At 44.0% G+C, this 14,463-nt stretch overlaps 1 protein-coding gene across 6 annotated transcripts in view; it reads right to left on the reverse strand.

The window, feature by feature from the left end:
- The window catches only part of nid2a (nidogen 2a (osteonidogen)), a 128,810-nt gene that overhangs the window by 41,166 nt on the left and 73,181 nt on the right, over positions 1-14,463 (reverse strand). For 5 of the 6 annotated variants that reach the window (XM_063048759.1, XM_063048751.1, XM_063048741.1 and 2 more), the window contains 7 exons: positions 12,831-13,073; positions 11,373-11,624; positions 10,130-10,366; positions 9,416-9,667; positions 8,172-8,408; positions 7,454-7,705; positions 510-746 (listed from right to left, as the gene is read on the reverse strand). In XM_063048759.1, the coding sequence (XP_062904829.1) occupies positions 510-746; positions 7,454-7,705; positions 8,172-8,408; positions 9,416-9,667; positions 10,130-10,366; positions 11,373-11,624; positions 12,831-13,073 (1,710 nt within the window). The remainder of the gene's footprint in view (positions 1-509; positions 747-7,453; positions 7,706-8,171; positions 8,409-9,415; positions 9,668-10,129; positions 10,367-11,372; positions 11,625-12,830; positions 13,074-14,463) is intronic. The other variant, XM_063048778.1, reaches the window with a different exon arrangement.

Below are 14,463 nucleotides of genomic sequence, written 5' to 3' on the forward strand. Positions count from 1 at the left end.
GCAGTGCTAAAGCACCACCTCCCACTGGTGAGCTTAAAAACTTGGCATCTGCCTCTATCAGAGTTGTTGGTCGCTTCCATCCAACAGATAGTCTACTCTTCAGGTGTCTATGCAACTACTGAAGGGTTTGCAAGATATGTATACACTGTCTGACTATCTGCCCCTCTGGACATACTTGGTCCACACCCATGCTGATCCTTTCTCTGCTGCCTCAGATACAGCCCCGCTGGTTGACTTGATCTCTCTTCTAGTGAAGCCAAGTTCATGCAGCCACTTCTGGAGAGTGAACGCAATAAACCCACGGCAGTCTACTTCGTATGGATAGCATGAGACCTTGCTCATATTGTGAAATATTTCTTCTTGCTTACTGTGTGTGAGAAAGTCAGCTTAGTGTAAAGTAGTGTATATACACAAAGGTACTTCTGCAGTTCCCAAAATATGATTCTTCACTATAAAATAAGTTTGTTGTTCATTTTAAAACAGCTCATTTAATTTTAACCATAACGAACCTGGAAGTCCGCAACGTGGTTGAGCAGATCCAGGTGCTGTCCTCGTCCCAGCAACTTCCCGTCCATTTTCATCTACACACCAGCAGTGGCCTGTGCTGCTGTGACATTGCATCGGCCTGAAGTTCCCCTCGTCATCACACTGAGGGATGTGGACTCCCAGAAGAGGCCCCCGCAGGCTCATCTCTGCCTCTGTCCATTCTCGCTGCTGCTCACAGGCAGACTTTGGGCGGTCACTGGCTGCAAATCAATTCAAGAAGGAACCTGTTACTAAGCAAAAGTGTGAATATTTTAAGTTGAGCTGTGCCATTTTTCTTCTTGCTGACTGTGTTGTCAGTTTACAGGGCATCAGGCAAGCCAGCAGGTTGTGTGACATTGTGCCTGACGTGTTCAGCCTGTGTTACAATGGATGCTAATTCCTTGTGCTGCATTGTCATTGGTTTACATCTCTATACAACTGAATGAGGGGAAAAATAAGAAATATAGAAACCATCCAGTCAGTAGTGAGAAAGAAAGAGAGACTGTAAAATCTGAAAAGGCTTAACAGAGAAAAAAATAGCAGAGATATATTTAACTTTGGGGGGGGGGTCCATCTTAGATTTTTCTTAATTTTCCCTTTCAATTTGGACAAGTGCAATCAAGAAAAAACAAACTTAGATTTTCTCATTTTGGGAGCTCACTTTGTGTAATATTTCTTCTTGCTTACTGTGCATATGAAAGTCAGTTTATAGGGATACATAGTGTCATCAGCAGAATTCTTCTTCCCATAGACTTAAGGGGTTTAGATGGGATTTGAGGGGATTTGATTTTTTTTTTGCAGTGTTTTCTAACACTGCCTGAACAGCTGGTGGAAGTAGAAACCTTCACAGTGTTTAAGAAACAGCTAAAAAAAAAAGTACTTGAATTGCCAAAGAGTGGAACTGGAGTTGGATGTACTCGGGATCAGTTGGGAGGGTGAAGATATTATGAATGAGACTTTTGAACAGGTGGTCACACCCAGAGTACAGAGATAGAGGAGGAGGTAAAAGATTGGGGGAAGGGGGAGGTGGGAGTCACACTACAAATCCGGGACAATATCTCAGCTGCGCTCAGGGAAGACGTAACAGAGGGTTCTGACATTGAGTTCATTTGGGTGGAACTCAGGAATAGGAAAGGTGTAATCACACTGATGGGATTGTACTGCAGACCCCTCTGAAGCCACTGGGACATTGAGCAACAGATATGGAATCAGATTAAGGAAATGTGTAAAAATAACAGGGTTGCTATCAAGGGAGATTTCAACTTCCCTAGTTAAACTGGGACCTTCTTAGTGCAAGAGGTTTAGGTGGGACAGAGATTGTTAAGTGTACCCAGGAAGGTTTCTTAAATCAATATGTGGACTGTCCAATGAGAGGAGGGGCCATACTGGACCTGGTGTTGGGTAATGAGCCTGGCCAGGTGGCTGACAGTGACCACAACTCCTTAACTTTCAGGACACCTAGAGATAAGGTCCTTGTGGGAGAGTTTTAAATTGGAGCAGGGCAAATTATGAGGGCATTAGGCAGGAACTAAGTATTAATCGGGAACCTTTTCTCTGACAAGTCCACATCAGAAATGAGAAGGGTGTTTAAGGATCAATTGCACAGAGTACAGGAAAGGTATGTTCCTGTTAGAAGGAAGGACAGGGATAGTGTTATGTACCCCGTAACTGCGTTGTCAAACCAGCGGAAATGGAAGACTCGTTGGAGTCTGTGATTACTAGAAACTGATAAAGTTTTATTAACAAAAATAAGTAATACAGTACACTAACCTCAAGGATATAAATGTAACAGGTTAGCAATGATAGTACACACATATACACAGAAATAGGGTAATAGGAATCAACCAAGCTCTATCGCAGTCTGGGGGTAAAATGATCAGTCTTAAGGTGAAGCAGAGTTCAGTTCAGTCTAGTGTAGTCCGAAGTAATCACTATTGTTGTACCATTGGGGGGAAGAGAGAGAGAGTGAGAGATACAGTTGGTTTCAGGCAAATCTTTCGATGCCTTCTGATCCCGTTGTGGTCACCGACTGTGACCCCTCCATTCCGAATGCGACCGTTCTTCCGTGGTGAACCTGGCACCCAGGCAAGGGCGGACACACAGCAGGTCCCCACCAGTCGTACCTTTACACCCTGTGAGCCTCTGACCGTTTCCCACGAATCAGTCCTCCAAACTCCCACCAAGTTGTAGGGCACAACGCTCTTTCCAGGGTCTCATGATGTGCGTGCTGTGCCTTTGCAAACTCGTTATGTTTATCCCCCTGATGGGGTATGACCTGTCCATCAAACTTCACACTTCCTATTGTCTCAGCAGGATTGTTAACGAACAGTTCAGGTTCAAAGCAAACTGTCTGTGGCAGACACCACATACTGAATTATGTGTCTCTCTCTCGTTATCTCCCTCTTCTCTCTTATTAGCATTTTGAATGGCTCTCCATTGTCTCTCATTAGATCTCTCATTAACATCATCCATTCTGCAGCTCTGCTTGGCTTCACACATGACAATAGAAAGATAAGAGAACCTTGGATGTCCAGAGAGGTGTTGAATTTAGTCAAGAAGAAAAAGGAAAAGTTTGTACAGCTTTGGAAGTCAGGATCAAACGAAACACATGAGGAGTATAAAGAGGGTCCTGACGAAGGGTCTTGGCCTGAAATGTCGACTGTACCTCTTCCTAGAGATGCTGCCTGGCCTGCTGTGTTCACCAGTAACTTTGATGTGTGTTGCAGGAGTATAAAGAAGCCAGAAAAGAACTAAAGAAGAGAATTAGGAAAGCCAGGAGGGGCCATGAAAAGTCCTTGGCAAGTAGGATTAAGGTGGGTCCGAAGCATTCTAGAGATACATCCAAACCAAGAGCATAACTAGGGAGAGGGTGGAACAACTCAAAGATAAGGGGGAACAGTTGTTTGGATGCTGAGAATGTGAGTGAGGTACTTAATGGGTACTTTGCTACAGTACTTACCAAAGAAACGACCATTGGAGATCAGTGCTGTGTGTATAAACACATTAAGGTGTTTCGAGGTCAAGGAGGAGGTTAATAAGTATTAAGATGGAGAAGTCCACAGGGCCTGATGGGATTTACCCCAGGTTATTGAAAGAGGCAAGAGACAAGATTGCCTGGCCTTTGGCCGCTATTTTCATGTCCTCTCTAGCCACAGGCGAGGTCCTTGTGGACTGATGAGTTGCTAATGTTGTATCTCTATTTAAGAAGGAAACAAGTGAAAATCTTGGGGACTATAAACTGGTGAGTCTTACATCAGTTGTAAGAAAAATGCAGGAGAAAAATCTTAGGGGTAGGCTAGATGTGCACATGGCCTAATTAGGGAGAGCCAGCATGGCTTTGTGCGTGGCAGGTCGTGCCTTAGCAACTTGATTGAGTTTTTTGACAAAGTGATGAGAGAGACTGATGATGGTAGGGCAGCGGATGTTGCCTACATGGATTTTAGCAAGGCATTTGACAAAGTCCCTCATGGGAGGCTAATCCAGATAATGAAGCAGCACGGGGTCTGCGGTGAAGTGACTGTTCGGATTCAGAACCGGCTTGCACACAGCAGTGGCTGCAGGGACTTATTCGAGCTGGAGCTCCCTAATTAGTGCTGCCTGCAGGGATCTGCGCTGGGACCTCTGCTCTTTGTGATGGATATAAATGACCCGGATGAAAATGTAAGCAATGCACATTAAATGCTGGAGCAACTCAGCAGGCCAGGCAGCATCTAGGAAAAGAGTACAGGCGACATTTCAGGCCAATACCCTTCGGCAGGACTGGAGAAAAATATCTGAGGAGTAGATTTAAAAGGTGGGGGGACAGAAGAGAGCAAAACACAAGGAGATGGGTGAAACCAAGAGGGGGAAGGATGAAGTAAAGAGCTGGGAAGTTGATTGGTGAAAGAGACAGGCCACAGAAGAAAGAAAAGGGGGAAGAAGCACCAGAGGGAGATGATGGGTGGGTAAGGAGATAAGGTGAGGGGGGAAAAGGGGATGGGGAATGGCGAAGGGGGGGGGGTATTACCAGAAGTTAGAGAATTTGATGTTCGTGCCATCGAGTTGGAGGCTACCCAAACAGAATATAACATGTTGTTCCTCCAATCTAAGTGTGGCCTCATCACAACAGTAGAGGAGGCCATGGATGGATGAGCACCAGACACAGTATATGACCTCAACAGACTCAGAGGTGAAGTGTCTGCTCACCTGGAAGGACTGTTTAGGGCCCTGAATGGTAGTGTGGGAAGAGGTGTAGGGGCAGGTGTAGCACTAGTTCCGCTTCCAATGATAAACACCAGGAGTGAGATCAGTGGGGAGGACGAATGGACAAAGGAGTGGCGTAGGGAGCGATCCCTGCAGAAAGCAGGAAGTTGGAGGAGGGAAAGATGCGTTTGGTGGTGGGATCCAGTTGGAGGTAGTGGAAGTTTTGGAGAATTATGTGCTGGACGTGAAAGCTGGTGGGATGGTAGGTGAAGGCAAGAGGAACCCTATCCCTGGTAAGCGCAGATGTGCCTGAAATGGAAGAAATGCAGTTGAGAGCAGTGTTGATGGTGGAGTAGGGAAGCCCATTGGATGCAAATGTAGATGGATGGGTTAGTAAACTTGCGAATGATACCAGGATTGGTGGAGTAGTGAATACTGTAGAAGACTAGCAAAGAATACAATACGATAGAGTTCAGTTGCAGATATGAGCAGAGAGATGGCAGATGGAGTTTAATGCAGATAAATGTGAAGTGTTGCACTTGGTAGGGCAAATGCAAGGAGACAGTATACTGTTGAGGGCAAGGTCATTAACAGTGTTGTTGAGCAGAAAGATCTTGGGCTCCAACTTCATAGCTCCTTGAAAGCTGCAACACAGGTTGATAAATTGGTTAAGACGACTGATGAAATGCTTGCTTTTATTTGTTGAGCCATTGAGTTCAAAAGTCAAGAGGTTATTTTGCAACTTTATAAAACCCTGGTTAGGCCACATCTGGCATATTGCATACAGTTTTGGTTGCTCCACTATAGGAAGGATGCTGAGGCTTTGTTATGGGCACAGAAGAGGTTTACCAGGATGCTGCCTGGTTTAGAGGGCACGTGCCATAAAGAGAAGCTGGATAAACTTGTGTTGTTTTCTCTGGAGCACCGAAGGCTGAGTGGAGAGCCGATAGAGGTTTGTAAGATTATGAGAGGCATAGGTAGAGTGGACAGAGAGTATTGGTTTACTAGGGTTGAAATGGTTAATACCAGAGGGCATGCATTGAAGGTGAGAAGGGGTAGGTTCAAAGGAGACGTGAGGGGTAAGTGTTTTGTTTTACTCAGAGAGTTGCGGATGTCTGGAATGCACTGCCTGGTATGTTGGTAGAGGCAAATCCATTAGTGACTTCCAAGAGATGATTGGATAGGCACATGGATGAAAGGATGATGGAGGGATATGGACATGGTGTAGGTAGGCGAGATTAGTGTCTAGGTGCTTTTGATTTGCTTTTTGTTTGGTTCAGCACAACACTGTGGGCCGAATGGCCTGTTCCTGTGCTTCTGCAAATCCCAGAATATGATCCGTTGTTATAAAATAAATTTCTTATGCATTCTAAAACAGAGAGAGTTAAAGGGCTTATGTCTCAGCAAGATCTAGAAAAACTTGTCCATGCATTTATTTTTAGAAGGTTTGACTGCTGTAATGGCATTTTCACAGGTCTCTGTAAAAAAAAATCCCTCAGACAGCCACAGCTCATTCAAACTACAGCTGCTGGAGTCCTCTCTAAGACCAAGAAAGCAGAACACATCACTCCAGTACACTGGCTTCCTGTCCATCAGAGGACTGACTTTAAAATATTACTAGTGGTGTATAAATCACTGAATGGTCTCAGGCCAAAATACAACTCTGATCTCTTGTTGTATTATGAGCTTCCCGAGCTCTCAGGTCATCTGGGGCGGGTCTGCTTACCGTCCCCAGAGTCAAAACTAAACATGGTGAAGCAGCTTTTAGTTACTATGCTCCACACATCTGGAATAACTTTCCAGATGATCTGAAATCTGCCACAACTTTAATCTCATTTACATCGAGCTTTAAACTTTTCTTTTTGCTGTAACTTTTAATTAGAATTGTCTGCGCTGTAACCTTTATTCCTTTTTAAATCTATTTATCATATCTATTTTTTGTGTGATTTTATTCTCTTTTATATTGCCTGAAATTTGATGTTTAATTTTTATATCTTGTTCGATGTAAAGCATTTTGAACAGCCTTGTGTTTGAAAAGTGCAATGCAAATAAACTTGCCTTGCCTTGTCTTGCCTTACTGTGCGTGAGAAAGCTTACAGGGATACATCATGTGGTCAGCAAAATTCTTCTTCCCATAGATTTAAGGTGAGAGTTAAGAGGTTTAGATGGGATTTGAGGGGAATTTTTTTTCCCCAACACAGAAAACACTGCCTGAAGAGCTGGTAGAAGAAGATACTCTCACAGCTTTTAGGAAAGTGTTAAACAATTACTTGAATTGATAAGGTGCAGAAAGCTATTGACCTAACACTTGTAAATGGGATTCATGTCAGTAGGTACATTGGGTGGAATGAACATGGTGGGCTGAGGTTTCTGTGCTGTACGACTCTATGAGCCTTATGGCCTTATTGACATTTCACAGTTACAGCTGACACAAGATGCCTGAATAACATCATCCAATGATAATCTAAGGCTATGAAACACACAGAGGTGATTCTGCAAATCCCAGGATATGATCGCAAACATGAGGAATTCTGCAGATACTAGAAATTCAAGCAACACACCCTGACGAAGGGTGTCGGCCCAAAATGTCGACTGTAGCTCTTCCTAGAGATGCTGCCTGGCCTGCTGCATTCACCAGTAACTTTGATGTGAGTTCCCAGGATATGATCCTTTGTTATAAAATAAATTCCATAAGCATTGTCAAACAGTTTGTTTAATTTTGACCCTGACTAACACCCTGACTAACCTGGATGCCCACAACGTGGTTGAGCAGATCCAGGTGCTGTCCTAGTCCCAGCAATTTCCCGTCCATTTTCATCCACACACCAGCAGTGGCCTGTGCTGCTTTGACATTGCATCGGCCTGAAGTTCCCCTCGTCATCACACTGAGGGATGTAGAGTCCCACCCGAGGTTCAGATCCAAATGCAGTCAACTCCGTTTGTAATCTCTCTCGTTGCTCTTCACATGCAGTTTTACGGCGTTCACTGGTTGTTAAAGCTGATCAAAATAAACAGATTATCAAATACTCAAAGCAGTGCTTTGGGACCGGACCCAATGCCGCAATGTGACAGGGGAACAGTCAACCCTCTTGGGAAATAAAGCTGCTCAAGTAGGGACGGCACTGTGGGACAAATTGTAAAATGGTTATGGAAAAAGATAGGGCTGAACCACAAGTTAAAGGACTAAACTGGGATAAAGCTAATCGTGATACCAGTAGACAAGAACATGCAAAGGTTGATTGGGAGATATTGTTAGCAGGTAAAGGTATCACTGAGTTCCAAATCAGAAACTTCAATAATTAAAGTCCCTTTGAACTTCAAATGTTAACACTGATCATGCTGTTTAACATGCTGCGCGATGGCCCCTTGGGTGTTATGGTTGTTAATGCAAATGACATTTTTAGCTTCTATTGAATGTACATGTGATAAATAAATCTGAACTTAAATCCAATGGCCTCACTTACCTGGCACCTCACAGCGCGGTTGACCAGTTCCAGGTGCTGTCCTCGTCCCTGCAACTTCCTGTCCATTCTCGTACACACACCAACAGTATCCTGTGCTGCCGTGACATTGCATCGGCCTGAAGTTCCCCTCGTCATCACACTGAGGGATGTAGAGTCCAACAAGAAGTCCGTGCTGGCTCCCCTCTGCTTGCAACCGTTCTCGCTGCTGCTCACAGGCAGACTTCGGGCGCTCACCAGCTGCAGATCAATTCAAGAAGGAATCTGTTACTGAGCAACAGTGGAAATATTTTAAACTGAGCTGTGTCATTTTTCTTCTTGCTGACTGTGTTGTCAGTTTACAGGGCATCAGGCAAGCCAGCAGGTTGTGTGACATTGTGCCTGACGTGTTCAGCCTTTTGCTACAATGGATGCTAATTGCTTGTGCAGAACAAGGATAAGCTGGATTGTCATTAAGGAGACAATTTAAATTGGGGTTTCAATGTTTTACATCTCTGTACGACTGAATGAGGAGAAAAATAAGAAACACAGAAAACATCCAATTAGAAGAGAGAAAGAAAGAGAGACAGGAAAAGCTGAAAATGCAGAACAGAGAAAAAAAATGACACAGATATATTTGATTTTGTGAGTCCATCTTAGACTTTTCTTAATTTTCCCTTTCGATTTAGACAGGTGCAATAAAAAAAACAAACTTTGAATGTCTTGTTTTTGGAGCTCACATTGTGAAATATTTCTATTTGTTAACTGGGTGTGAGAAAGTCAGTTTATAGGGATACATAGTGTCATCAGCAGAATTCTTCTTCCCATAGATTTCGGGTGCAAGTTAAGGGGTTTAGATGGGATTTGAGGGGATTTGTTTTTGCAACTCAAAAAACACCGCCTGAAGAGCTGCTGGAAGTAGCTACTCCCAGAGTTTAAGAAACAGCTAAAAAAAAAGTACTGTACTTGAATTGCCAAAGTGTAGAAAGCTACTGACCTAACACTTACGAATGGGATTCGTATCAGTAGGTACATTGGATAGAATAAACATGGTGGGCTGAAGGGCCTGTGCTGTAAGATGCTATGGGCCTTATTGACACTTCACAGTTATAGCTGACACAAGATGGCCTGAATAAATTCTTCCAATGATAATCTAAGGCTATGAAAAACACAGATGTGCTTCTGCAAATCGCAGAATATTATCCTTTGTTATAAAATAAATTCCTTATGCATTGTAAAACAATTGGTTTAATTTTAACCTGACTAACCTGGAAGCCCACAACGTGGTTGAGCAGATCCAGGTGCTGTCCTCGTCCCAGCAACTTCCTGTCCATTTTCATCCACACACCAGCAGTGGCCTGTGCTGCTTTGACATTGCATCGGCCTGAAGTTCCCCTCGTCATCACACTGAGGGATGTAGAGTCCCACCCGAGGTTCAGATCCAAATGCAGTCAACTCCGTTTGTAATCTCTCTCGTTGCTCTTCACATGCAGTTTTACGGCGTTCACTGGTTGTTAAAGCTGATCAAAATAAACAGATTGTCAAATACACTAAGTAGTGCTTTGGGACCGGACCCAATGCCGCAATGTGACAGGGGAACAGTCAACCCTCTTGGGAAATAAAGCTGCTCAAGTAGGGACGGCACTGTGGGACTAGTTGTAAAATGGTTATGGAAAAAGATAGGGCTGGTCCACAAGTTAAAGGACTAAACTGGGATAAAGCTGATCATGATACCAGTAGACAAGAACATGCAAAGGTTGATTGGGAGATATTGTTAGCAAGTAAAAGGGATCACTGAGTTCCAAATCAGAAACTTCATTAATTAAAGTCCCTTAGAGCCATATTTTAACACTGATCATGTTTAGCATGCTGTGAGCTGGCCCCTTGATTGTTATGGTTGTTAATGCAAATGACATTTTTAGCTTCTATTAAATGTACATGTGATAAATAAATCTGAACTTAAATCCAATGGCCTCACTTACCTGGCACCTCACAGCGTGGTTGACCAGTTCCAGGTGCTGTCCTCGTCCCTGCAACCTCCTGTCCATTCTCGTACACACACCAACAGTATCCTGTGCTGCCGTGACATTGCATCGGCCTGAAGTTCCCCTCGTCATCACACTGAGGGATGTAGAGTCCAACAAGAAGTCCGTGCTGGCTCCCCTCTGCTTGCAACCGTTCTCGCTGCTGCTCACAGGCAGACTTCGGGCGCTCACCGGCTGCAGATCAATTCAAGAAGGAATCTGTTACTGAGCAACAGTGGAAATATTTTAAACTGAGCTGTGTCATTTTTCTTCTTGCTGACTGTGTTGTCAGTTTACAGGGCATCAGGCAAGCCAGCAGGTTGTGTGACATTGTGTCTGATGTGTTCAGCCTGTTGTTACAATGGATGCTAATTGCTTGTGCAGAAGAAGGATAAACTGGATTGTCATTAAGGAGACAATTTAAATTGGGGTTTCAATGTTTTACATCTCTGTACGACTGAATGAGGAGAAAAATAAGAAACACAGAAAATATCCAATTAGAAGAGAGAAAGAAAGAGAGACAGGAAAAGCTGAAAATGCAGAACAGAGAAAAAAAATGACACAGATATATTTGATTTTGTGAGTCCATCTTAGACTTTTCTTAATTTTCCCTTTCGATTTAGACAGGTGCAATAAAAAAAACAAACTTTGAATGTCTTGTTTTTGGAGCTCACATTGTGAAATATTTCTATTTGTTAACTGGGTGTGAGAAAGTCAGTTTATAGGGATACATAGTGTCATCAGCAGAATTCTTCTTCCCATAGATTTCGGGTGCAAGTTAAGGGGTTTAGATGGGATTTGAGGGGATTTGTTTTTGCAACTCAAAAAACACCGCCTGAAGAGCTGCTGGAAGTAGCTACTCCCAGAGTTTAAGAAACAGCTAAAAAAAAAGTACTGTACTTGAATTGCCAAAGTGTAGAAAGCTACTGACCTAACACTTACGAATGGGATTCGTATCAGTAGGTACATTGGATAGAATAAACATGGTGGGCTGAAGGGCCTGTGCTGTAAGATGCTATGGGCCTTATTGACACTTCACAGTTATAGCTGACACAAGATGTCTGAATAAATTCTTCCAATGATAATCTAAGGCTATGAAAAACACAGACGTGCTTCTACAAATCGCAGAATATTATCCTTTGTTATAAAATAAATTCCTTATGCATTGTAAAACAGTTTGTTTAACTTTAACCTGACTAACCTGGAAGCCCACAACGTGGTTGAGCAGATCCAGGTGCTGTCCTCGTCCCAGCAACTTCCTGTCCATTTTCATCCACACACCAGCAGTGGCCTGTGCTGCTTTGACATTGCATCGGCCTGAAGTTCCCCTCGTCATCACACTGAGGGATGTAGAGTCCCACCCGAGGTTCAGATCCAAATGCAGTCAACTCCGTTTGTAATCTCTCTCGTTGCTCTTCACATGCAGTTTTACGGCGTTCACTGGTTGTTAAAGCTGATCAAAATAAACAGATTGTCAAATACTCAAAGTAGTGCTTTGGGACCGGACCCAATGCCGCAACATGGCAGGTGATAAAGATGATGTAATATTGAATTTAACGTGAGCAGGTCCAAGTGACTGGACAGGAAGGGTGAGTATTGGGATTGAGAAATGTTTTGTGGGCTTTATTGTGTTTATTTTAATGCAAAAAGCCTGACTGATAAATATTCAAACTTTGGACATGGATGGGCTCAGGGGCGGGGGTGTCGTGACATTACACCGCTGGGCTCAGGGGGGGTGTGACATCAGACCGATGGGCTCGGGGGGGGTGACATCACACCGATAGGCTCGGGGGGGGTGACATCACACCGATGGGCTCGGGGGGGTGTGACATTACACCGATGGGCTCGGGGGGGGGTGACATCACACCGATGGGCTCGGGGGGGGGTGTGACATTACACCGATGGGCTCGGGGGGGGGTGTGACATTACACCGATGGGCTCCGGGGGGGGGGGCACGTGACATTACATGGATCAGCTCAGGGGGTGTGACATTTCATGGTTGAGGGATTGGCACATGTGGCAGCTCAGTGTTCTAGGGTATAGATGCCTTAGGTATGAACGAGGTGAGGACAAAAGAGGAGGAGAGCTAGATTTTTGATTAAAGGGAACATTCCTGGGGAATGTCTATGGGGAATAAGAGGCTGGTCATGTTGATGGGGTTGTACTATAGATCCCCAAATGGTCAGAGGAAAATAAAGCAGCAAATATGTTGGGAGATCACCGACAGCTGGAGGAGCTATAAAGCTGTAAGAGTTGGTGATTTTAACTTTCCTGATGTGACTCGGACAAACATAGGAAAGGGTCAGATGTAGGCAGAATTCATTAAATATGTTCAGGAAAGGTTTCTGAAGCAATGTGTAGACACTGTTCTGGAGAGGATAACAATTAATCTCTTGGGAAATGAGGCTGGTCAAGTGGGGCAGCACTTTGACACCAGCTGTAAAGCAGTTATGGACAATGATAGGGCTGGTCCACAAGTTAAAGGCCTAAACTGGGACAAGTCTAATCCTGTTATCATTAGACAAACAATTTGCTAAGATTGATTGGGAGCCTATGTTTGCAGATAAAGGGATCACTCAGATCCCAGGCAGAAACTTTAATAATTAAAGTCTTTGAACTTCTCTATTTAATATAACATGTTACTATTACCCTGACTAACCTGTAAGTCCACAACGTGGCTGACCAGTTCCAGGTGCTCTTCTCGTCCCAATAATTTCTTGTCCATTCTCGTACACACACCAGCAGTATCCTGTGCTGCTGTGACACTGCATCGGCCTGAAGTTCCCCTCGTCATCACACTGAGGGATGTGGAGACCAACCAAGGGCAGGGATCCACGCTGGCTCATCGTTTCTAAGTGTTCTCGCTGCTGCTCACAGGCAGTCTTTGGGTGCTCATTGTCTCCTGAACAAACAAACAAAAATGCTTTTGATATAGTCAATAATTTAAAAACGCAGCTCTTTTAAAATGGGTCAAGTAACATTTCTTGATCAGAATAGATGATTTAAAAAGAGCACAGTCAGTCAATATGTTTTAAAGGACTAATAACCTTCTTGTTCTTAGAAGTTTGCAATATAAGGTGGTTTTGTGTGGGGAAAACACCTGATTGTACCAGAGCTCGGTTTTGCACTGACCACCACACGAAATAGCACTGCACTGCTTTACAATATATGGCACGTCATTTTCTTTAATGCAGGTGAAGAGCTTGCTATCAACTACTGCACACTTTTTAAATTGATTCTGTGCTATCAATGTCAGAGACGAGCTCTTCAAGGAGATCCAGTTACTGACGTCAGTGCTGGAGGGATTGGTTTGTTTTGGCTGGGCCGCTGGTATCGATTCTACAATGGACAGGGGCATCTCTCAGGGTGAAAGTTACTGCTGTAGGTCACAGCTACCACCTGACAACAACACATACACACCTAAACTTCCTTATGCTGAAATATTGCACCTTAACAGCTGTTGCTATTACAATGATTGTTTGTCCTTAACTTTGCAACACTGTAGGAAAACCTACACGGTCAGCAATCATACACATCACTTTCCCTTATTTGAGACATGACTTTAACCATTGAAGTGATTTTCTCTTGATGCCCACTGATATCCATTCTACTGGGGTTCCTTCAAACCAAACTTAGTCAAACATTACCTTGGTGTCAAGGGCCACAACTCTCACTTCACCTCACAATTCAGCCCTTTGGTCAACTCTTGCCTGAACCATTTTGTGATGGGGGTCTGGCACCACATGGTCCTGACAAATCCCAAACTATGCTTCAGTGAGCAGGTTATCAGTCAGAATCAGAACGAGGTTTATCGTCGTTGACACCTGTCGTGGAATTTGTTGTTTCGTGGTAGCGAGACAAAAATTACGGTCAGCAACAAAAATAAATAAATAGTGGAAAGAGGAATGTTGGAGCAGGGTTCATCAACTGTTCAGAAATCTGAGGGTGCAGGGGAAAAATATTCCTAAAACAGTATGTGTGAGTCATCAGACTGCTGTACCTTTGCCCCGACAGTAGTAATAAGAGGGCATATTCAACTTGAAGGCCTTTAATGATGGATACTGCCTTCTGAAGGTACCAGCTTTGGAAGATGTCCTTGATGGAGGGGAGAGCTGTGCTCGTGATGGAGCCACAGGGGCCAGCTGAGCCTACAGCTGTCTGTAGCCTCTTTCCACTCTGTGCATTGGAGCCTCCCTACCACGCTGAGATGTAACCAGTCAGAGGCCTCCCCACCACACATCTGTAGACACTTACAAGTCTTTGGTGACATACCAAATCTCTGCAAACCCCCA

Source organism: Mobula hypostoma, chromosome 1 (genome assembly GCF_963921235.1).
Source record: "Mobula hypostoma chromosome 1, sMobHyp1.1, whole genome shotgun sequence".
NCBI lineage: Eukaryota > Metazoa > Chordata > Chondrichthyes > Myliobatiformes > Myliobatidae > Mobula > Mobula hypostoma.